General features: G+C 41.7%; 1 protein-coding gene across 3 annotated transcripts in view; it reads left to right on the top strand.

The window, feature by feature from the left end:
* Window positions 1-873: 873 nt before the first annotated feature.
* Window positions 874-24557, top strand: part of FRMPD4 (FERM and PDZ domain containing 4) — a 263554-nt gene continuing 239870 nt past the window's right edge. Inside the window, exon 1 of one of the 3 annotated variants that reach the window (XM_048492800.1) lies at window positions 874-1161. In XM_048492800.1, the coding sequence (XP_048348757.1) occupies window positions 1121-1161 (41 nt within the window). In that variant the 5' untranslated portion in view covers window positions 874-1120. Of the gene's footprint in view, window positions 1162-10801; window positions 10964-24557 lie in introns of those variants that run through there. The other 2 variants (XM_048492803.1, XM_048492799.1) reach the window with 2 other exon arrangements.

Genomic DNA, 24557 nt, shown 5'->3' with positions numbered 1-24557 from the left:
CTCCGCAGCGCCTGGGACTATCCGCCCCGGATGTCCCCGTTGGCGCTATGCTTCTGTGGTGGTTTCTAAAATGAGACTGGACTTGAATTTTATTCTACTACCATGGACCAACACATCTACCCAACATATTCATTATTGGTATATTTATAAATATTGTTTAAATATTGAGGCTGGTGCTAACCATGTCTGTATTGGAACAGTCACAATATTCAAGATCCTTGAAAACAATGCATGATGACTTCATCATGTTCTGAACAATATATGTCAGACGCATGGATGGATATGATTCACTCTTGGCCATCAGAGGTTTCTTCAACCATAGAAATTACTGAGTAGGTCAACAGTCCACTTGCCTTGCATCACCTTTCTCCCTACTCATCTGCCCTAGCATTCTTCTGCAACTCCCTTATCTCATCTGCCAATGGAGCGTTGACTCTCAAAATCTTTAAACCTGTAAATTCAGTTGTGTGGGGTGGGTTCGCTTAGTTACTTGGCCCATACTCAGACACGTTGCGATCTTTATTGAACGTGATCTTCTGCAACCACCAGATGCAACCTCACCTTTTAGAAGAAAGTGGAATCAAGCAACAAAGCTGTAGCAGCTGTTGCCAGTAAACAGTGTGTAGCCCATTGGCAGGTACGGAATCAGTGGCAGCTCCATGCCCGTCTGGGAGTCACGCGCAAACTCTGCCTCCCTCTCCCTCCATTCCAGCAAAGAAGCTGCTCGCGCCACCGCGCAGCTACTTTTTCGCGCAATTCAGGCTTCTGCGCAGACGCGGAGCCCCCCAACTCCCTTCTCTTACTCGCCGCTTTACCTATTCCACCAGATTAATGGGTGCCTGCGCGCGGTAGAGAAGCGCGCGCGTTCGCTCTCCCGGTCGCGTGCTGCTCGTGCGTCGGCGGTGGTGCCGCTGCTCCGCGATGCTGCACGGCCAGCTCCCGGCCGGAGGGGGGTAGCAGCCTCTGCCTCTCTTCCCTCCGCAAGGATTGCTGTCGCTGGAGAAGAAGAGCCATGCATCGCCTGCTCCCTGCGTGGATCTGCTCCTGCCGATGTCTCTGCTGGAGTGAGTGAGCGAGCGAGCGAGCGAGCGAGCAGGGCAGTGCTCCGCCGGCTGCATGGATGGATGTGTTTAGCTTTGTCAAGATTGCAAAGCTCTCCGGGTAAGCGCTGCTTTTCCTCCTTGGTGGGTCTCTCGTGGGTTGCCTCGCATTGCTGCTGCCCCCGCCGATCTCTTGATACCCGGTCAGTTCCTAGTGGTCTGTCGCTGGTTAGCGGAGCAGCAGAAGCAGAAGGTAGCGCGAGGTGAGTCGCTGCCGCCTTCAACTTCCTTGCCCGTCAAGCAAAGGTCCCGAGGTTCGAGCCCTGATGGTGGCGGATGGGGCCCGTTCTCCCCGCCCCGCCATGGCACCTGCTTTGCACTCGTGTCAAAAATGTGCCTCCCGCCCGCGGTGTCCTGTGAGCCTTTCAGGATGCTGATGGGGTCCAGAGCGAGGACCCTTGGTGATGGAGTGGGGCCTCTGAAATGCGTGAGCAGCGCTTTCACCACCGGGGAGGCGGGGCTATGGTTGGTATCAGCTTGCCTGAGCCCCTGGGGTCGCTTTTATGGGGGCGTGCGGGGAGGCATCTCAGCTTGAAGATGACTGTGAAAGTACTGCTGGGGTAAAGCTAGGTAGAAGTCCCTCCTTCAAAGCCACAGGGCTAATTCTAAGGGACACGCAAGTTGGAAGGAGAAGTAGTTGGGTTTTAATATTACAATTAAAACATTATTTAAAAAACCATGTCCCAACTTGGCTTTTCAAGTGTGCTGCTCATCCTCATTCCTGTCCTGTGTCATACAGACTCTGGAATAGGTCAGATTGCACAGTAAGAGTATTTTTTGGAAAAGATGTGAAACCCTGCTTCGAGGGATGCTCAGTACTTCCCTGCTGAGTGCTGGGCAGTTAACTGTATTCATCTTTGCTTATCATAGCTTGTGGAATACGTACATTTGCTTATCATAGCTTGTGGAATACGTACATGTCTGACCTTATATGTCTGATAGAGATATTTTTTTCATTAAAAGATACCTATCTTCTTTTCCTGAAAGTACCCGATGAGTGCAGATCTCTCACTCTCAACATTTTTTTGAAAAAAACATTGAGAGAGAAGTTAGGCCTTCGGCCACACAGATATACAAAAGTATGATGAGGCTGAGGCTCTTGACAGCCTCTTCTCTGTGATTAAACAAGGTTTTCTTTACATGAAGTTGTTATGAGGAACCAACCACATGTGTTGGTATGGAAGTGCTGCAGTTGCTGGCTATACTAAGTTTTAGTATGGTGAGTCTTCCTAAAGAATTTACATTACACTGTGTGCCAGAGTATACTGGGCTTTCTGAATACTCTGGTTGACACACTGTAGTTAACCAGTGGCCTTTACCAGCATTCGTAGTACTGACAGAAATAGAACGGACTCCAGGGAGGGGAGAGAAATAAATAAACTGGATACTTTATTTCAGGGTCTTACAGGTGGTATACCTGTCAAAATGACAAATGTGTTGTAGCACAGTATGTTCTAAAGTTGGAAAATGCCACAGGTATGAAAACCATGGATTGCTAAGGTACACTTGCATTGCACTATTGAATTCTTTTTCTTTATTATTTTCCCCCATCTTCCAAATATTCCTAGCCGATATAACTAACCAACTTCACAACAGTCAGGTTTCTACAGTATGTGATCTTCTGAGGCAGAGTTCCTCTCTTGCGATGGTGGATGGCCCATTGGAATAGGCTTACCAGCTCCCAGCTTGCCTCTCATGGTTGGGAAACATGAACTGGTCTTTGTGGGAACTGATTATAGCCATCTTCAGCTTTGATGTTCTGACATGACTATAATTTCAACTGTGTGCATAACTGAATGCTTGAAGTTACTCTAAGACATTCTTGTGCTAGCTAGCCATTGAGAGCTACATCACCTATAGAAGCCTTAATAAACACAGAGAGAAAGATGCATGTGTGAAAAGGGTCCTACAGTATATCCAAGTTTTATTCTTTTTGTTATGTATATTGTTTTTGGCCCATTAATGTATTAATCTAAGTGCAGCTCATGGAGAAAAGGCAACCATTCATTAAAGGTATCAAAAATTAAAAAGTGAAGACATCTGGAGAAGGACGAAAAAGCAGAAGAAAAAAGGCGGGGGAGATAAGAGGGATGGTGGAAGTACAGAATATGTTAGGGCCCCAGAATATATTAGGGCCTTTGAAAGCCTGCATTGAGGTACTCCCCTGCCACCTCAGTCTTGTTCCCATTTTCTGTGCATGTTTTCATCCATAGTATTAAGTGGGCATCTTGCTGGTTATTCTTGTTTTTCATGGAACACAATCCTGAGCAGATATACCCAGACCTAGATACAATCTGCCTGAAAGTATGCATCCTTACTTCGTTTAAAGATTTGTACAATCAATTTGGATGTGAGAGTGATCCCACACTGTTCAAGTTATTTATGCCATAATTGGTTGGGTTTATTATTTTTGACATAATATTTCTTATAAATTTCAGTTTGTGAAGATCTTTGTGTAAACACAAACATTGTGTAAACATAAACATCTTAACTAATTAAGAAGCTTTGCTTAGTCGATTTGTAGGCAATGGATTGGATCTATCCCACTGTATTTCATACATTAACCATATGCATCAGAGGGAGGTTTCCCGTAAATAGGCCATATTCTTCTACTTCCTATTTTAGGTTTCAAACAATTGGCTTAATTGTAGATTTTATGCACAAAACAAAGGTTTGCTAAACAGTCTCTAGTGACTTGTATTATAAGTCTGTTCCTTTACAAATGTGTTCCTTGTAGATGAAATCCAATCATGAATGTGTTTACTTGGAAATAAATCAGTTGATTTCAGTGGAAATAATCTTCTTTACTGCAGCTGTCCCTGGATAGCAGACATGAAGAAAGTTGATCTATAATCTGGCCCCAAATAGATTTTCTGCCATTTTAAATACATAAAATAATCAGGAAATTGTATAGGGCAAACTGGATACAATGATCATTGTCTTTTATGCAGTCCACCTGAGAATTTTCTATTACCGTAAAATGTTTTAAGTAAACAAAGGTAATTAAAACAGGGAACATAGTTTCTGAAGGAGCATTTTGGTTGTGGGTGGACTCATAACAATTTTTTAAAATGTACTAATTTTCAGTTGAAGTACTGGTGGTTGAGATCAGAACAGGCACATGTGGTTGTAAGTTAGCTCTGATAATCCATGAATGCAGTGGCGTAGCACCCATGGGACAGGAGGCACGTGATGTCCTGGGCGGAGCAGCGGCAGAGGCATGGCTGAGCCGTGAGGGAGCGAGGCGATGCTGCAGCAGGGGCGCAGGGCACAGGCGCACCCCAGGTACAATTTCCCCTTGCTTGCCTCTGCACAAATGGAACTTCAACACTCTCTTAAGGGATTAGGTCAAAATAAGCTGGCATGTGGCCCTGCACACAGGGGCTGCCTGGTTGAAGCCATTTAATTGACTGGGAAGGTACAAATTACTCTACAGATTTATCAACCTATAAACTAGCCAACATGTCCAGTCATACTTGTGGCCGTCGTTAATTAAGTATTAATGGGATGTTGTAGGTTTTCTGGGTTGTATGGCAATGTTCCAGGAGTATTTTCTCCTGACGTTTTGCCTGCATCTGTGGCTGGCTAGCCACAGATGCAAGTGAAATGTCAGGAGAAAATACTACTGGAACACAGCCATACAACCTGGAAAAACCACAACATCCTAGTGATTCCAGCTGTGAAAGCCTTTGACAGTACATATTAATGGCCTGACATAAAACATGAAAAAGCCATAACTATATCAGTTTTCAAAACATTTCTGCTTCCTCACCTGGACATCATTCTTACTGCAGATGACTAGAGATATGACTTTAAAAAACCCCAACACCAACAAATCTATATATGGCTAGCAGCAGGATAACATCACCTTGTAGACAGAGGCTACATAAATAGCGATGGAAGATATTTGTACATGTCATCTGATTGTTTCAGAGTTGTGTTAAAGTTCTGTATTTTAAATATTCATTTTGCTTTAGGGGAAGGGCATTTACAGTGCAATCCTATGTAGAGTTACTGCCGCCGCCTATGCCTGCTGACATAATGACAACCTTCTACTGGAATAGTTCTGCAAAGGGTTGCACCATTACAAATACCTTAGGAAAAGTAATGTTACTTCTCTAGATGAACTGGTATGCCTTAGTCCCCAAGTTATTATGTTGGGGATGGAAATCCCATACCCAATCTCTAAAGGCTCAGTTTTTGCACTTTTATTGAAGCTGGCTGCTCTAACACTAGAATGCTCAGGTTGAAACTTTGTACTTGAAGGATAATTGATATAAGGTATATTTTGCTAATGGGCCACATTGATGTTTTAGAAGGATGCTGAAGATGCTTTCAATCTTTCTGAAAGGGCCCAGATTAATCAATTTTCTTTTAATCCTTGTAGTTGTGCTTATGTGATTTTTTGGAATGCATCCCTAAACTATTTACTTATTTATTATTGGATTTATTCATTGCCCTTCCATAGGTTCAGGGCAGTTTGCATCATCCGAGATTGTCATATTGAGTTTTTCACCTGCCACGTCAACTGTGTTGATGAGCCTCTTTTAATTTTCATGTGCCATTGCCATACATCCATAAAGGACACTAGATCTTTTGCTGAAAGTAGACCTATTTGAACCAGCAACAGCCCTGGTTAATACTTGGGTGGCAGACCACCAAGGAAGTCCAAGGTGGATAGGCAGAGACAGTCTGTTCAGAGGTAATCAGAAGCCATTCGGATAGTCTCTTGCCTATGGGTTATCATAGGTCAGCTGCAACATAGTATAGCCAGCAGGTGGACTATAATCTGGAAAACCATGTTTGATTTTCCACTCCTCAACATGAGCAATGGACTAGGTTTGTTTTCCTATTCCTACACATGAAGCCTGCTGGGTGACACTAGGCTAGTCACAGTTCTTTCAGAACTCTCTCAGACCCACCTTCCTCACAAGATATCTGTTTTGGGGAGAGGAAAGGAAGGAGCTTGTAAGATGTTTTGAGGCTCTTTACAGTTGAGAAAAACAGGGTGTAAATTCAAACACTTCTACCACCAGAAGGAAAAAAGGGTCATATGGGGGTTGCTGGACTTTGTTCAGTATAGAAATGCTCTTAGAAAGAGCTTGGTTCAATTTTGGATCAATTTGTTCTGCATTTATCCCTGTTGCATTGACCAAGAAGATTTTAGTGCTGAGGATGCTTTTCATTGCCAGTAACATGGAGGCATTTTGAAGGTCAGTTTCCTTATTTTGTGCCATTTTAGGTTGTGATAGAATCCTAACCAAGTGTAATTTAAGCCTGAGCTTGAAATTATAAGTGGGTTTTAGATATTCTCAGGTCAGTGAGGAAACGATTTATGTTTCCTTCATTCTCAATGTTCTGTTCAAATAGGGATTACTGCACATTAGAATCTAGTATCTGAGCAAGAAATGAAAATACTGAATGGACACATACGCTAACAAAAGATATGTTCTTTATTTTCTTTGCTGATAGTTCCTTGCTATTTATAACACAAATGAAAAAAACAGCATCAGATTTGAGAGAAATGGCTGCTTTGAAAATGGAATTTTTTCTGGATATATTTGTATAGGATCTGGAGCAATAATTTCTTAAGCAAGCTCTGCTTCAAAGGAGGGTTAGTGATCCATTTTAAAAGCCATAGTCTTAAAATGTCACACTATAAACCTTCTAAGCAATAGTCAACACATTTTGTAATTACAATTTTTTATCTTTCTGTAATGATCTCTAATACTTTTAGGAGAATTGTGGGATGTGGAATGAAAATAAAGACAGCATTGTAAAAATAGAATTTGATGAACGGTCAGGTATCTTATATAAATTATCTTCAAATAAAGATCAGAAGGACAGAGATTCAAAATGCTGTTTAGACTTATGAAATGTGTCTGGGAAAGCCCAGTGGAATTTTTAGCATTTTCTCCCTTGAAAAGCTCCCCTGTTCTTTCCTTCTCAGCCAGGACATATCATAAATTGGAAATTTAAAAAGCAGATTGCTTTTGCATGAGAGTGCTGTTCAAGAAAAAAATTATGAAATTGTGATTGGGGAGAACAGGTGACGTTATCACCTTTATCAAGGCTAACTCCTGAACAGATTATCTTGATATTTTCTTTTGGGGGGGGGCAGGTGTTGAAATTCTTCTTGGGCATGGTACTGTGCTACTTATCCTACGTTATGTTGGTAATAAGTGACAAATAGACTGGTCTGAATCTTTTCAGTTACTGGAAAATAGGCATGTACCCCTGCTGGAGAGGCAGTTACTGTGATCATAAATGGGTTGAAGTTTCACTTTCCTGCCTGGCCTGGCACCAGCTCACCCAGTCTCCTTCTTGCCCTCCCTCCCAAAAAACCAGCAGGGCTCAGTGTGGGTGGCAAAGCACCGGGGACATAGGTATAGATTTTTTATGGGGGGTTCAGGGGCAGGGCCTTGCCCCCACCCACCTCTTGGGGTGTGGCCATGCCTCCCCAAGCCCTGGCCCCAGCCTCAGGGCTTATAAAAGCAGCTCTTCGAGGCCAGGGGCGGCAGACTCCCCTCCCCCATACCCCCACTGGCTGCACTCCCAGCCAGCAGTCCCTTCTGCCCATCCCTCCGGGCAGAGGCATAGCTGGGAAAAATGAAGCCCGGTGCAAAATCTGAGTTTTGCTGGGGGGGGGGAGGGCAGTGGGCGGTCGCTGTGATGCTGGAATCCACCCCCAAACAGCATCACTTTAAGAACATAAGAACATAAGAACAAGCCAGCTGGATCAGACCAGAGTCCATCTAGTCCAGCTCTCTGCTACTCGCAGTGGCCCACCAGGTGCCTTTGGGAGTTCACATGTAGGATGTGAAAGCAATGGCCTTCTGCGGCTGTTGCTCCCGAGCACCTGGACTGTTAAGGCATTTGCAATCTCAGATCAAAGAGGATCAAGATTGGTAGCCATAAATTGACTTCTCCTCCATAAATCTGTCCAAGCCCCTTTTAAAGCTATCCAGGTTAGTGGCCATCACCACCTCCTGTGGCAGCATATTCCAAACACCAATCACACGTTGCGTGAAGAAGTGTTTCCTTTTATTAGTTCTAATTCTTCCCCCCAGCATTTTCAATGAATGCCCCCTGGTTCTAGTATTGTGAGAAAGAGAGAAAAATTTCTCTCTGTCAACATTTTCTACCCCATGCATAATTTTATAGACTTCAATCACTTTCAGTGGTGTTTAAACTTGGGAGCCCAGATCCTCCTTTTAAATCTGCCTTAAAGGGAGAATCTGGGGTCCGCAGTTAAAACAAAATTTAAAGAGATGCTGTTTTGGGGTGGATTATCCCCCACCCTTAAACAGCATCACTTTCAGTGTTTAAACTGGGGACCTCACATTCTCCCTTTAAATCAATACCGAATGGGGTGGATTTAAAAGGAGAATCTGGGGAAATTTGGGGGGGTGCCTGCTGTCAGAGGTGCAATTGTTAAGCTAGCAGCACCAAACATTCAGGGTATCTTTAGAAGACCCTCCTGATGATACCACCCAGGTTTGGTGAAGTTTGGTTCATAGGGGCCAAAGTTATGGAGCCTCAAATGTGTAGCCCCCATTTCCTATTAGCTCCCAGGGACGTAGGTATAGATTTTTTAATGGGCCACACCCCCACCCACCCCTAGGGCATGGCCCCGCCTCCCCAAGCTCCGCCCCTGGCCTAGCACTTATAAAAGCAGCTCTCTGAGATCGGGGATGGCAGACGCCCCTGCCCCTGCCCCTGCCCCTGCCCCTGCCCCTGCCCCTGCCCCTGCCCCTGCCCCTGCCCCTGCCCCTGCCCCTGCCCCTGCCCTCTGGGCAGAGGCATAGAGGGAAAATGGAGCCTGGTGCAAAATCTGAGTTTTGTGCCCCCCGGGCAGCCGCTGTGATGCTGGAATCCACCCCCAAACAGCATCACTTTCAATGGTGTTTAAACTAGAGAGCCCAAATTCTCCTTTTAAATCCACATTAAAGGGAGAATCTGGGGTCCCTAGTTAAACAACATTGAAAGTGATGCTGTTTGGGGGTAGATTATCCCCCACCCTAAAACAGCATCACTTTCAATGTGGCGTAGTGGTTAAGAGCAGGTGCATTCTAATCTGGAGGAACTGGGTTTGATTCCCTGCTCTGTTACTTGAGCTGTGGAGGCTTATCTGGGGAATTCAGATTAGCCTATGCACTCCCACACACGTCAGCTGGGTGACCTTGGGCTAGTCACAGCTTCTCTGAGCTGTCTCAGCCCCACCTACCTCACAGCGTGTTTGTTGTGAGGGAGGAAGGGGAAGGAGATTGTAAACCCCTTTGAGCCTCCTACAGGAGAGAAAGGGGGGATAGAAATCCAAACTCTTCTTCTTCTTCTAAACTGAGGACCTCAGATTCTCCCTTTCAATCCATGCTGAAGGGGGTGGATTTAAAAGGAGAATCTGGGGAAATTTGAATGGTGCCTGCTGTCAGGAGTGCAATTGTTAATCTAGAAGCACCAAACTTTCAGGGCATCTTTAGGAGTCTCTCCTAATGATACCACCCAGGTTTGGTGAAGTTTGGTTCAGGGGGTCCAAAGTTATGGACCGTCAAAGATGTAGCCTTTATCTTCTATTAGCTCCTATTGGAAACAATGGGGGATGGGGGCACCCCTTTGGGAATCCATAACTTTGGATCCCCTGAACCAAACCTCACCAAACCTGGGTAGTATCATCAGGAGAGTCTTCCAACAAATCCTTGCAGTGTTGGTGTTTTTAGCCTAAAAACTGTGCCTCCTGCAGGTCAAGAACAAAAAAAAACTAAAAAATTTCAAACCCCCCACAAATGGGGGGTGGAGCTTTGGACATGTAATGGGGGGTTTGAACCAGAGAACTGCCCCTTACCTACATCCTTGCAAATCACCCTCCCACCTGGTTCAAGAGCAGCTTGACCAGTCTCCTACCCTCCCTCTCGTCAAAGAACAAACAGGGCCTGGTGGAGGTGGTCCAGCCCTCCCAGACCCCTGCTTACCTCCCCCCCCAAACAAGCAGGGCCCTTGCCTTGCTGTGGCAGTTGCCCTATGACCTCCAATGATGCTGGGCTCAGTCGTGAAAAGTGGTGGCTGCTGCTACGTATGTATGTTGTAGATTTCAGAATTTTATGCAAGCCTGGGACATTTTTCAGGTTTGTCTGGTCCGTTCATGCGTCTAGTCTCTTGATTTAAGTATCCTCAGATTTGTCAAAATGTGATGTTCTGGCAGAGGTTCTGGCTTAGAGATATTGTAATATCTTTCCTGTTTTGTGGCATATAGGCCGTTTTTTTTCATGACACATTGTTTAAAGGATAGATTTCTGCTTAGGATTTTTAGGAAGTGAGAATATGGTGCAGTGCTTCTGTAGATGGTTAACCTTCAAAACTGTTCCTTTTTCTGATTCTCATCTGATGGTGTGTAATTGACTACTTTGTACGTTTATTTCAACTTGGACCTCACTTTTTAAAATACCTTTTTTCAAAACAAGTTGATATTCCTTAGAGAAATATGCAAAGCAAACAAACAAATCCCTCAATACCTTTTCAGATATGCTTTGACATGTGTATCTGCTTCCACCCCCCGCCGCAAAGTGGATAGAATTATGAATAATGCAGAGGCAGTGTAGTGAACACATTATGCAGAGAAAAAAATGGGTGCTGCTGACATGATGAGTCCATACTTTTAAACATTTCTTCATTATCTAATGATTTACAAGGGGGAAAGTGGGAAAGTCCAGAAGCAGGAGGAGCTTTTCTTGTTAAGTACAGGGATTTATGAGTTCTCTTCTAGAAGAGATCAAGGAAAACCATCACGCTGTTGACTCCTAGATAATTTTGATGTTTCTCAAACAAGCTGGAATACAAATTATGAACAAGAGAAAAAAGTCTCTCAGGTAAGGAGAAAGTATGTTTGAATAAAAATATCAGTATAGTAGTAAAGTAGAAACATTCAGTTCAGAAAGAAATGCACTTGCCAATCTTTAGTATAATCAATGGATAAGTGAAAAATAAAATAGAGAAATAAGAGGAGATAAAGAACACAGACACAGGAGGTTGTAGTCTATCAGAATATGATAATGCTTATGGGCTGGCAGTATAAATTCCATTAACTCCCCTCAAGTCTTCAAGGAATTCTTCTTTTTAGACTTGGGTTGAAATTATATGAAACTTTCTGCAAATGAGACTCCAGAGACTGTTTTGAATATATTAAGGGTATTTTTTCCCAAAGAAACTGTAGATAAAAAATTCAGTATCAGACATACTGTATGAAACTTTAATTGCAATTTTTATGAACAAATCAAAGAGAGACTAAGGAGGTATGAGTCATCAGTAACAAGGAAAGTTATTTCTGGTTGGGACTGTGGATGGGACTGTGCAGTATTTTTTCAGTAATGCTTATAAAAATATTCATTTTCCTTTGTTCTAACCCCCCCCCCCAATTCCCTCACAATGTGCTAACAGAATTCTCCATAATATATGCTCATTAAAAAAATCTGCATTGAAAAAACGTTTGTCTATTTACAGTGGGGATAATGAAGCATCCTAGTTTTTTGAGCTTTTTGTGGCTTTGCCATTCTAAGATATTGTGTGAGTTAATTGACCACAGGTGTTCCTTTTGCTGTTTGAGTGATGGTGATTTGTTATATTCAACAGCAAGTGAGTCTTGGACTTCCTAACAGAATTGCATCTGTTCACAGGCTGTAGCTCGTATTAGCTATGTGCGTTAATTTACACATGCATTCACACAGGTTTCATTCATGCTGGTATTTACATGGTAATTGGCTAAAGCAAATATCATGTGATCCAGGAAATCTCCATTTTAAATGTTTTCTGCTATAAACTAACCAAACAACCTCAGGTTGTCTTCTGCCATTTGAGGATAATGTTATTCACCTTCCTTACAGGACTGTTGTGTGGATTACATTAATGATGTGCGTGAAGTGCTTAAGGACTACTAATAATGTAAATCCTAAACAGACCTGCTAACATTTAAATTCGGTTCAGTTCACTAGGACACGTATATGTATGTAGATTAGAGGTGCTGTACAAATGCTATGCAATGTTGTTTCCCTTTACTGGCAATCTTTCTGGTAATTTTATAGTAGTTCTAGTTGAACCACCATATTGCAGTTTTAAATTTGGACAAATGGATATTGGCACTTGGAATTGTGACCATTGCAGCCCGATTCAAAGGGGGAGGGATGAAAGGTTACGACAAGCTTAGAACATTAAAATATGGCTCTCAGCTCAAAGAAGAAGAATGCTTTTTGTTGCAGTGAAGGGAGCTGTGACAGAGGGAGTTTCATGGCCAGTTTGCCTATGGGATGGGTGTGGGGGACCAAAATGTGCCCCCACATTACCTAGGTGGATGGTGCCTGGGTCAAATGACCTCCTCTGCCCCCTAGATATGCCACTGCCCTCTAGCTACAGCACCATCCCCAGCTGCTTGGAACTGTGGTGGGGCTGTTCGCTAAGCATATGTATTTGCTCTTAGGATCAAAACCTTGTTATGTGATTTCAGACAAAACACTGATGGGGCAGAAACTCAAATTTTAGAGTAATAACAGTTGTATGTGCATTAAACATTTGAGGCCTTTTTTTTAATGAGGAAGATATTTTGGTTCAGGACTCAGTTCAAATGGTGACATGTAGAGATGTTATGCATTTCATCTTTATCAGATTATTACCTGTCCAGTTCCGGTGCTCTGTTTTATTGCCAAGCTAAGTTTGTGTTGCAGGAGAAGCTAGAGAGGTCATGGTGTTGCCTGGAATTAAATGGCGGTGCCTAAACTTGTAAAGAATTCTGGATTGCAAATATAGGAAAATTGGAGGCAAGGATAAGGGAGACAAATTAAGAAGACCACTCCTTTGACTTCTAGTATTATGCCGCAAGCCTTGTCTCTGGTGTGTGAAAATGTGTCAGAAACTGTTTCATATATTGAATTCTTCTTTGGGGCATGAAGCTGGAAAGATGTTAATAGAAGAAGTAAATTGGATTGGATTTTGGACCTTAGAAGAGAAGTGTAGCCATCCAGATCTGAGAAAGTAAAGTCAGAACATGCAAGTATGTGTTGTAAATAAATAACCTTTTAGGCACACTTGTTTTGTTTTTGTTTTTAACAGAAAGATTAGCCAATGTAGCAGGGCTTTTTTTTTTTGTCTGTGAAGAGCAGTGTGTATGAGATCTCCTTGTTGTTTTAGTGTCTTCTCTGAAAGGTTTCAATAATTACTGGAATGCAGTTAAGTATATCTTTTGTATGTGTTATCAGTTCTTCCCCTCTGTGGCCTAGTTGAATCCTAAAGGGGAAAAAAAGAGAGTTTTGTACTGCATCACTTTTCTCATTTGTTTAAAAAAGGAAAATGTTTGAAAATAGTAAAATTTGAATTTTTCTCGTATTTACCAATGTAGATTTGGGGAATGAAGATGCTCACATTTCTTCAGTGATGATGCGAAAAGGACATAGCTTGAAATCTCATTCTGTCGCATCAAAATTTGCTTTTTTAACTTGCTAACTCATTGAAAATTCATCATTGAGCAGGTGTTCTGAGGATGCTTTGCAGGGGTGAAAAGCAACACTATCTGTTCGTGTACTATTCAAGAGCACTGCTAATATAATTATACCTGTCATGATTATATGCATTGAATACCACAGTAGATAACACTAAGGGTTCATTTTAAAGCTGATAAACCTTGGAGACATTAATGAACTTTGGCTGCACATATTAATACAATACTTTGTAATATTAAATAATATTTTCCCCTTTTTGTGCTACTAATAATGCCTTTTTGGTATTCAGACCACCCTTTTCTTAACTAACATGCAGAGCTGCATGAATTAATAGCTGCTTGTAGCCTTGTGAAAATCAAATTTTGGTTGATGGCCTCTTGTTTATAAACTTGAAAATGCATTAGCTTATTTATTTTAAGCAGTTTACCTTTATCCATATGCTAGTTATACAGATAAAGAAACTCTGCATCTGTATGGATAAAAATGTAGTGATGTTTGTGGGGGAGAGAGCAATGTTAGAATTGTCAAAGGACCTTCAGGCTATATAATAACCTTGCACTTGTAACTTGTAAATAGTATGGGCTTGCCTGATCTTGTCAGATCTCAGAACCTAAACAGGGTGGACAGAGACCACCCCAAAAAAACCCAGTGTCACTATGCAGAGGAACACAATGGCAAACCATCTTTGTTAGTCTTTCACCCTGAAAACTCTACTGGGTTGTCATGTCAACTCTGACTTGATGGCACTTCACACACTGGATCCATCCTAGCCAATCAGGAGCTCAGCATTTATCTTGATCATGCAGTCCCAAGAGGTCATAGGGCATCACTATATAGACCTGCTAGCTCTGTGTTGGGAATTACATGGATGGAGAATTTGAGGGTGAAACCTGGCAGAAGAAACCTAGGCCTCTGTGCCTATTGCTGGCTTACCAGGATGATTGATTGGCTGCTGCGTGAAACAAGATGCTGGAATGGATGGGTTTTTGGATCTAATCCAGCAGGGCTTTTCTTAAATTCTTAAACTGTAAAAGTACATTCAGTACATAAGAACATAAGAGAGAACCTGCTGGATCAGACCAGAGTCCATCTAGTCCAGCACTCTGCTACTCACAGTGGCCCCCCAGATGCCTTTGGGAGCTCACGTGCAGGATGTGAAAGCAACGGCCTTCTGCTGCTGCTTCTCCCGAGCACCTGGTCTGCTAAGGCATTTGCAATCTCAGATCAAGGAGGATCAAGATTGGTAGCCATAGATTGATTTCTCCTCCATACATCTGTCCAAGCCCCTTTTAAATCTATTCAGGTTAGTGGCCATCACCACCTCCTGTGGTAGCATATTCCAAACACCAAAGATTCATTTTATTAGTCCTAATTCTTCTCCCCAGCATTTTCAATGTATGCCCCCCTGGTTTGTGAGAATGAGAGAAAAATCTCTCTGTTGACATTTTTCCACCCCATGCATAATTTTATAGACTTCAATCATATCCCCCCTCAGATGTCTCCTCTCCAAACTAAAGAGTCCGAAACACTGCAGCCTCTCCTCATAAGGAAGGTTCCTCCAATCCCTCAATCATCCTTGTTGCCCTTCTCTGCACTTTTTCTATCTCTTCTATATCCTTTTTGAGATTTGACTATCAGAACTGAACACAGTACTCCCAAGTGTGGTCGCACCACACTTTATATAAGGGCATGACAATCTTTGCAGTTTTATTGTGCATTTTCCCTTCTACCAGTTTCTGCAGTTTTCCTGTCTTTAAATGCTGATTTTATCTATCACATGCTGTTTTGGAGATGGTGCTGTATACACATTCCGTACATAATTCCATAATAATACAAGAGTCATAAAATGGCACAGACACAGATGAATTATATTTTTTGTTTCCCTTTCTGTCGTTGGTTGTATTGAGCTGGTGGTTGTGATGGCTGGGCAGCTACATTCCACAATTCATATGGCTATATTAATTGGGGAGGGGGGGCACATGCACTTTGTAAAATGTATGAAAATGGTGTTAGAAAATATATCTCCTCAGCAGAAAGCTTACTTTCGAAAGAAGATGCTTGGATCCTGCTGAAGAATCAAAACACTTTTGTTCTACATAATTGGTTTTGTGCATAGTGTCTCAATTTTTTTTAAAAAAATCTTGTTCTCAATATTCATATAGCTGCACTCATTCAAGTCCTCATGACTTTCATCTCTCCCTAGTCTTTCCATTTCTAGTATAGTTGACTGCTTGGTTTTCTTCCATAATGCCCTACTTTATTCATCTTTCATTAATTCCCCCCACTCAATCAGCTTCGTTCTGCCAAATCCCCATTTCAAACTGTGTTGTGTAATCAGGATAGCTTGTTAGTCCATGATGTTTGTCATATTAGCAGAGGCTGGAATTTGCTTAGCAGACTAGCCTCAGCTATCAGCTTCCCTCAAAGCATGTACCCCAGCGTTTCGGCACACAATAAACTACCAGAAGAACTCAACTACTATTTCTCCTTTGCCTTAATTATCTGGGTGCATGAGGAGTACAACTTTGGTGTTATTTGGAAGTGTTCTGATTTTTCTGTTTGAAAGAAGAGCCAGGGAGAAAAATCCCCTCTGGTCTCGAGATTTTCTGGAAGAGAGTTCTGTTAACAAAATGCAGGCTTCAGTCGCAGCAAGAAGCATTCTTTCAGGAATCATTTTTGATTTCTTGGGACCAAACTGCATGTGATCCTTAGTCATGTGTAGTTTGTACCCATCAGGAGGTTTGGGGTTGGTTTTTTTGACAAAAGCCAACCATGGAAACTGCAAATTGAAGTAGAAACTTGCACAGGATTGGGCTATTTAACCCTTTCCCTTGGTGCTGTTTTTTGGCAAGATGTTCTTCCTAAGCAGCTCTTTCTGCCCAAAGGAAACAATGTAAGCACCTTCATTCCCCAGAATGCTCTTTAATATCCCAGAGGCTCTTTAATATCTATATGAAATTGTCAATTTGGAGTAAGTCATCAGTATCCTGGTATCACAAAACTTTGCCTCTTTTCCATCAAAATCTAAGGAGCTAGTAGAAATGCTAGATTGGTGTCTGGATTTAGTGACAGATTGGATATAATTTAATCGAGGCAATCCCTGCAATGCTGTGGGTAAACTAAAAATGATACAGGAAGAGAAGATTGACCAGTTCCAGATGGGATCATACTTGAAGGATCAAATATGCAGCTTGAGGGGACTGTTGGACTCCATGTTGTTCTTGGACAGACTAGTGTTGGAAGTTGCCTTTGTCAACTGAAGCTTGTTCACCTGCTGTATCTCTTTATGCAAAAAATCGGGTTTGCCCCAGTCACTCCTGCCTTAGCACGCTCATACCTGACTACTGTAGCACATTGCTTTGAAGGCTTTCTTTGCAGAGAATTCATAAACTACAGTTGGTATAAAATGCAGCAAGTAGTGTCCTTGAGATATGCCAGGATGTTCCTATTAGTGCCATGTTATTGATGTTGGCTTTTAATTTGTTTCTAGGCTCAAAAGAAAGAAGCTAGTTTTGAGCCTTAAACCTTAAATACCATGGCCCTGAGTGCCTGTAGGACAGCCTGTGCTTGTATCGTACATTCTGGGCCTTAAGAGCTGTACAAGGGATCTTCCTCAGGTTGTGAGACTTATCCTGGGCTCTTCTGATTGAAAATTCTATGGCATCCTACAATCTGTTAAAAATGTCCTCCTCTAGGAGTTGTGAAAGACTACTGTGAGGTTTGTGGACTTGTTTAAAGACATACCTGTCAAGGAGGCTGTTTTACTTAGTATAAGGGGTTATTATAAAGATCTTTGTTATATGTTGGTATGGCAGCACTGAGCACTGAAAAGATTATGGTACCCCTGTACATTGTATATGTAATTCAAAATAAAAATTGTAGTAAACCGTTATATGTATATAATCCAATGAGTAACTATCATTATTTGAATGAAAAAAACACCGATTATTTCATTGTTTTCTTGTCTTGAAGATATATAGCATTTTAACTTCCGTGAATCAAAGATGCAAAATAATGTTTATTGTTGCTTGCTTATAACTTTATACTGCAAAAAAGTTGCCTCCTGCATTTTTAATTGCAAACTCTTTGAGAAAGAAAAAACTTTATGAGGTCCTCTTTACTTGAAGACCTAAGAACATGCTTATTTTGCTTAATGGTTAATCCAGGGCTCATGGTAGGGATTTTAGCAAAGTAATATGAATCTTTCTAGACAATTTTTTAAAAAACCTTCAGTTTACAGTTATGTCAAACACAAATCTCATGCAGTTGAACATCTCCTTGTGACCTTCAGTCACAAACTCCAGGTCCTCGGGTCTGTAGAATTTTTACCATAATTTACAGTACCAGCCAATGAAATGGGTTTTTGCTACCATTTTACAGATTTGGCAAACAGCATTTGGCAAGAATAGCACAACTGGTTTCAAGTTCTCCCAGGAACTCCCCTGATTTAGACCACTTCTTAGAATACTACAAAATGGGGTTGCCAGTTCTAGATAGGGAAAACACAAGAGATTTAGTGGCTGCAAACAGAGGTTTGGGGAGTAGAGGGAGTTCAGTATGGTACAATGCTATGGAGTCCATCCGTGAAAGCAGCCATTTTCTCTGTACTCTGGAGATTAGTTGTAAAAGTGAGAGATCCCCTCCTGGATATTGGCAACCCTGCTACTAAAGATGAGGAATATGAGAATGGATTTGCTTTCCTTTTGTGGATATTGTCTCACATATTGTTTTGGCAGGTGTGCTTGACTCAGAAGGCTTGTTTCTGACACCCGATTTGAATAATTTGCTACATATATGGCAGTAATAGAGACAAAAAACTCCTTAGAGATTAAAACAGGTACAGCTGCTACAGAACTAGTGGAATGTGGCAGAGGAAAAAAAAGTCCTGATAACACATCCGCCTTTGCTCAGGCAAAAGTTAAATGGGAGTGAGGAAACATACATTCTTCTTTATTATGAAGTACTTTGTGTACTGTTATGGAGGAAGAATGTTTTCAGGTGATACAATTTAACAGAGGAAAATGTTTAGTTACAGAAGTACTCTTCTCACAGAATTTCCAATCTGTATTTATGTTTTCATCCTAAACATCCCATTTCAACAATTAGTTTTCTTTCAACAGTGTGCTTGTCTTTGTGTCTCTTGACCTGCTGTAGAAAATGCTGGGCAACATGGTTGCATCCAGCAGTTCAAATCTGATAAATGCTGCTTGTATTTTGCAAACATGGCATACTATTTGTTGTTATTGTGAATCGCTTTCTGAATTTATTTTTCAGGATGGACACTTAGGTCTGACACATAGATCAGACACCGATGCATTTGTTTGCTTCAGGCATGCTAATTATGAGGGAAACATAATGTTACACTTTTGGTGCAACAAGCATTCATTTGTTTCCTTTCCTTTTATTGTTAAGGGGAGGAATGTGTTTATCATGTGTGGACTGAATTTTACCTTTCTATGTGTTTGAAATAACCTTTAATAATTTGTTAGTCATGGAGTTGGTACTGAATTTAAGACTCCTTCCTTGATTTCCTACAACATATCCTACAACATCGTTACCTTCCTGCTGCAACTGAATTTTTAATGACCAAAATCATGAGCCAGTAGTTGCCCTGTTGGTTGCTGTATGTTTGCTAAGCCAACAGAGAGAGTAAAATCAAACAGTGAGATAACAGTGAGTCTAAAATGCTTCCAGGGAGTTCCTGCATGGAATCAAGTCCTTGAAGAAGACCAACCTATGTATGTGCATCCATAGATGGGGCAGAAATGAATTGTGACTGCCCTTGTCATTTTAAAACAAGACAATGAGTTTATTAGGTTAATTTTTATTCACGTATAAATTACTTTTGTTGAATTTTGTTGCAGTTGTGAGACGGTCCTATTTATTTTGTTATCTTAAGTAAGGATTGCTTTAGAATACTGAGCCTGTGTATACACCCAGTCTCTTATTACTTTCTCTTATTTTATTTTGCTATCTGCTCATTTGTTCTGATACTGCTGTTCTCCATTCCTGTGCTGCTCATTTTATGTTTGCAGACAAACACGCAAAGATAATGAAGGGAATCTTCAGCTAACTGAAGAATAGATAGTGAAGCCTTCTGTTTATAATGGCAAGCTTTAAGGGACTGTGGGTTTTTTTTTTTCAGATGCAGTTAGGAAGATCACAGGGAACATTTTATGAGATGTTGTCTTCCCAATTAATCCGAAGTCTTTAGGGAACAAAGAATTCCCAAGCCTGCAGTGTATCCCAGTAAAAAGCATCTGATATAACCTCAGTGGGTATGAAGACTACTCTACATGTTTTGTATTCAGTAGCAGTTTGCATCACACTGTTAAGCTAGCATTGTAAAAAAAATCAGTACTTCCTCAAAAACATTTCAGTACTTCCTCAAACACTTCAGTACTTCCTCAAAAACATTTCATTAGACATTTTAAAAAAGGAATAACAGGACAGCAGACAGCAATGTATCCTCTGACACTGGTCTGCCAGTGTTGTATAGACCCAGGGTTGAAGAGGGAAGCATGACCGGGGAGAAGAAGAGCCACACACACACACAGACCATGTTGAGGAAAATTATGCCACATCTTTTTATTTACTGCAGCAGCAGGAGCATTTACTGCAGCAGCAGGAGCATTGGCACATAATGGATACAGCATTGAATGACCTGCCTGCCACTCAACCCTTCAGACTGGCTGCCAGAGGGAAAATATTGTACAGTGACAAACCCGGAATCCACCCTAGTGTTTTTCTCTGTGTGGTTGCCTTGCCACCTGAGAGCAAGCTGGCAGTTCCTAAGCTAGCTGTATGGCTGAATGTCCCACCAAAGGATCCAGAATGAGGGAGACAGGTGCACGGGCATGGTCTCCCTACAATGGATCCAGCCCAATGCCCAAAGTACCACAAGAACAGTGCAACCTGCTGCATTCCTGCCAATGCTCCTAAAACCGCAGCCAACAGATTAGGCCAACTTGAATGCTGTGAAGCCAGGTGTCCAGGGCTCACTCTGAAAAGTGAATGCTGTCAGCCTAGTAGAGAGCCACCTGAGTAAATAAAATGTCCGAGTGCGGTATCCAAAGTCCACCCACCCACCCCCACACACAGATTTGATGAGCTGGCCTTCCACATTGCTGACTTTCCTTCTGGCCAGATCCACCCTGTCTGGTGTGACGACCCTACAACATTCCTATCTCTTGAGCAAGTCTGATCACAGCAGTCTCATACTGAGGAGGCCATAAGCATGTAGTGACAGAGCTGGAGAGCTTGAGCCCCATCTGGTCTGGAAGGTCATTCTCACCAAGCTGGATTATAAGGGCAGCACAGGGACCCCACCAGAAGACCTTCCGGGTAGTGGTATGAAGCAGTGACTCTCAACACATTCTTCTGTGTCCCATCCAGGTGGAGGCAGTTGCCAAGAGCCAAGGTGTTCATTTCAAGGACTGAATTAGGGGACCTTTGATGTGCAAGGCGTGTGGTCTCCAACAAAATCAATCTGCATGGAAAACTTCATGAATTGAAATTTTTCTGTAGTCAAACAATAGAGGCCAGTAAAAAAAATTAGCTCTTCAAACTGAACTTTGAACCAAACATACACGAGACCAGCATGGATATGGAATACCTTTAAACAAGCAAGGCTTAGAAAAAATTCTGACAACTTATGGTATGGGCCCCAAACATGAATATTGTTGATAGACATTACAAAGATTAAAATGTCAATGAGACAGAACCTGATCTAGCTTTATTCCTATAATGGTATTCTTTAATACTTAGGATCTAACTACCTCTCCTCCACATACAAACACCATTTTGAGAGCTGAAATGGCCCAGCAGCTGCTAGGGGTTGTGTGAAAGCTGAATGTTTGCTATCATCCTATTGCTAATAAGATATTTTTGTCACACAAATATGTTATCAGCATGATGAACAAGATGAAGACCACATATAGTAAAACCTATCTATTCCAAGAAAAAACATAAACATTTTTTTAAAGTCTACAATCATAATAGCCTACCACCCATCTAAATGTGAGCAGAATCTCTCCAGTGCCCCACAAGCTAAGGGAGAATAATCAGGTATAAGTTCTTCTATTCATCTCCATATTCGAGTAGTTTAGCAGGACAAATAAGATAACTTCTGTTCCTAACCCCAAGTGGTTTTAACTTAGAAAAAACTCTAATGTTGCCCAAGAGTCCCCAGAATTGCTCTTGTCATTTACTTGGGCATGTTGCTGAGAATAGTAAATGAGAATAAAAACTGTAATTACCGAGATGAGATGATCCTATGTCCTGAGCTATGTGGGATATAAATATGGTCACTACTAGCAATATCAAGGGACAAGATTGAGTTGGGTTATGCATGCAAGTGTTAGGCTACAGATTTCCAGGATTAGTCCACATTCCAAAAAATAGAGAGAGAAAAGAAATAGCAGAAGTGTTAGATGCCTTTGTGTGCTAATTGGGAAACTGAGGAGATAGTTGTACATAGTGTAATATAAAATAGCAGTGAGCTTTGCTTTTTCATGAGACATAAGCTGCAGGCCTGGCAAAAAAACATTTTGTATCCTCAGGAAATAATGCCTGTCACCCAAAGCACCCATCCTGAAAGCACTATATAAGATTTACATGTCCAAAATGTTTTATCAGCAGGGATTTACAGAGGTGACACAGGTTAATTCCATATCTGTAGGTAGTAAGGCACAGTGTTATTCAGTGCTACTTAGACTTTACAGTGTTGGGGCAGGATATTGGCTTTTTTCACCACTGTTTGCCCTGGAATGGATCAAATGTAGTTTTATGTGATTTGACCAGATATCATGATACTTTGACTTTAGTAATTTGCAATTAAACATAATAAGGTCAGTAAATACAATTAGCTTTATAAAGATTTATTGCTGTCGAGTTCAGTAAAATTAGAAGGGATGATGAATTGCCTTTCATCTTGAAGCTAGCATTTTCAGTACCCATTATTTCACAAAAGAATGTGATTAAGCTTTTTTTTGAAGAAGTAGCATTTGTAGGCATAGCTCTACAGATTTTGCTCTGTGACAATACACCATACATTTTAATCCGTGGATAGGTAAAATATTATTTAAAAATCTGAGAGCATTAATTAATATAAAGTGCTTACAAACATACCAATATATAGTACCGCTGCATTCACATATACCCCTACAGCTGTGTGAGCTTCATTTCCCTTTGATGTTGGACCTCAGATGTCATACATTGTGGTGATGTACTTCCTTTAGGTGGGTTGCTAATTTCCTTTTCAACTGCCTTGCCTGGCTGACCAAGGGTTTTTTGTGAACTAAGACTATGAATTTGAAGAGAGAAGTAGTGGAGAGAATTTGTCTTAGGATGACTAAGGGCATGTGTCTTCCTTGGGTGCTACAAAGTGGCAATTCACCCCTGTTGATAAGATGTTGTTTTATATGATTTTGTGGTGAAATAGGTTATGACTCTTCCAAGAAGAATACCTTTGTCCTTGATACTCCAGGATGCTTCCTTCTTTCAGGCAGCTAGCTGAGGGAACATACTTCTTGCTTCTCTGTATGGCTAACATTCACTGACACTGGAGGAGTTCAGGGTCAACCCTCTCCCAGAAATCCTTTATTAGGTCAGCCCTAGGAAATCTTAGAATCATAAAGTTGGAAGAGACACCAAGGAACATCAAGTCAACCCTCTGCAATGCAGGAACACATAATTAAAGCACTCCTGACAGATGGCCATCTAGCCTCTGTTTAAAAACCTCCAAAGGATACTCAACTTCGGTATTCCACTGTCAAACAGCCCTTACTGTCAGGACGTTTTTCCTGCTGTTTAGGTAGAATCTCTTTTCCTTCACCTTGAACCCATTATTCCTGGTCCTAGTCTCTGGAGCAGCAGAAAACAAGCTTGCTCCCTCACCAGCATGAAATCCCTTCAAATATCTAAATATGGCTATCATGTCACCTCTTACGCCAAGGAGAAAGGACCATACCACTCCCATGATGCTTGGGTGGCTTGAAAGAGAGGAGGTCAGTGGTGAGCTAGAATCCAGTCCATAACTAAGACTTGACACAGATTGGGCAAAGAAAAAGAACTTCTGGAGTGGCTGCAGCTCTGAATGCCAACTTGCTGCAAAAGGAGTCTAACAGTGGGAATTATTATGGACCCTCGAAATTACTGGGCCCTTTTCCCTGTTGTGGTAAGTATCCTATCGTTTTCCTCCCTGCTGCTGTGCTAGTGCCTGACTCTTCAAATCAAGTGCCTGAACAAGCAGCCAGCACCTGGAGGGAGAAAGGTCAGCGGACAGGCTGCTGCTTTCAGTATTGGCTAGCAGGCACTCCCTGCTCAAGCAATTGGTGGCGGCAGCAAGATTTTCTGCCTGCTCCTCATTTCATTGTCTAAAAATGTGCAAAGATGTATTTTTATGGATGACTCTCAAACCTGGAGTTAACCTTGGCCACTGCCAAGGATAGTGTACACATGCAACTGTTAGAAAATCAGGACAACTAGGTATTGGGAGAGAGTTATCATAACTAAATAGAGCCTCCAGGTTCAGAAATGGGGAGAAAATAACATAGGGAGGATTTAGCTTCTCTCCCTTACTCTTCCAGAACAACTGTTACAAAGTAGGATGGTGCTCCATGGGCCTGATGGGCCTGTTTTCTGTTAAGTTCTTTGTGTGCTACATCAGGCCCATGGAGAGCCAGCATAGTGTAGTGGTTAAGAGCAGGTGGACTCTAATCTGGAGAACAGGGTTTGATTCCTTACTTCTCCACATGCTCTCTGGTCAGTTTCACTCTCAGCTTGTGCCCGGCATTTTGTGTGCAGCTGAAGAGGTTTTCTTTGCAGCCATTTGCTGAATGTTGCCCACTACATTTGCTCTGCAAGTTCTGTTCCTGGTTGCCTTTTCAGCCCCAAAAGTGCATAGTTGTACTCAGCTGGTCTTGCGTATTCCAGCAATATATAGTTTTCTTATTTTTTAAAAAATGTTCAATGAGCT

This window comes from Sphaerodactylus townsendi, linkage group LG04 (genome assembly GCF_021028975.2).
Source record: "Sphaerodactylus townsendi isolate TG3544 linkage group LG04, MPM_Stown_v2.3, whole genome shotgun sequence".
Classification (NCBI taxonomy): Eukaryota; Metazoa; Chordata; class Lepidosauria; order Squamata; family Sphaerodactylidae; genus Sphaerodactylus; species Sphaerodactylus townsendi.
This window is presented reverse-complemented; position numbering and strand designations above follow the sequence as displayed.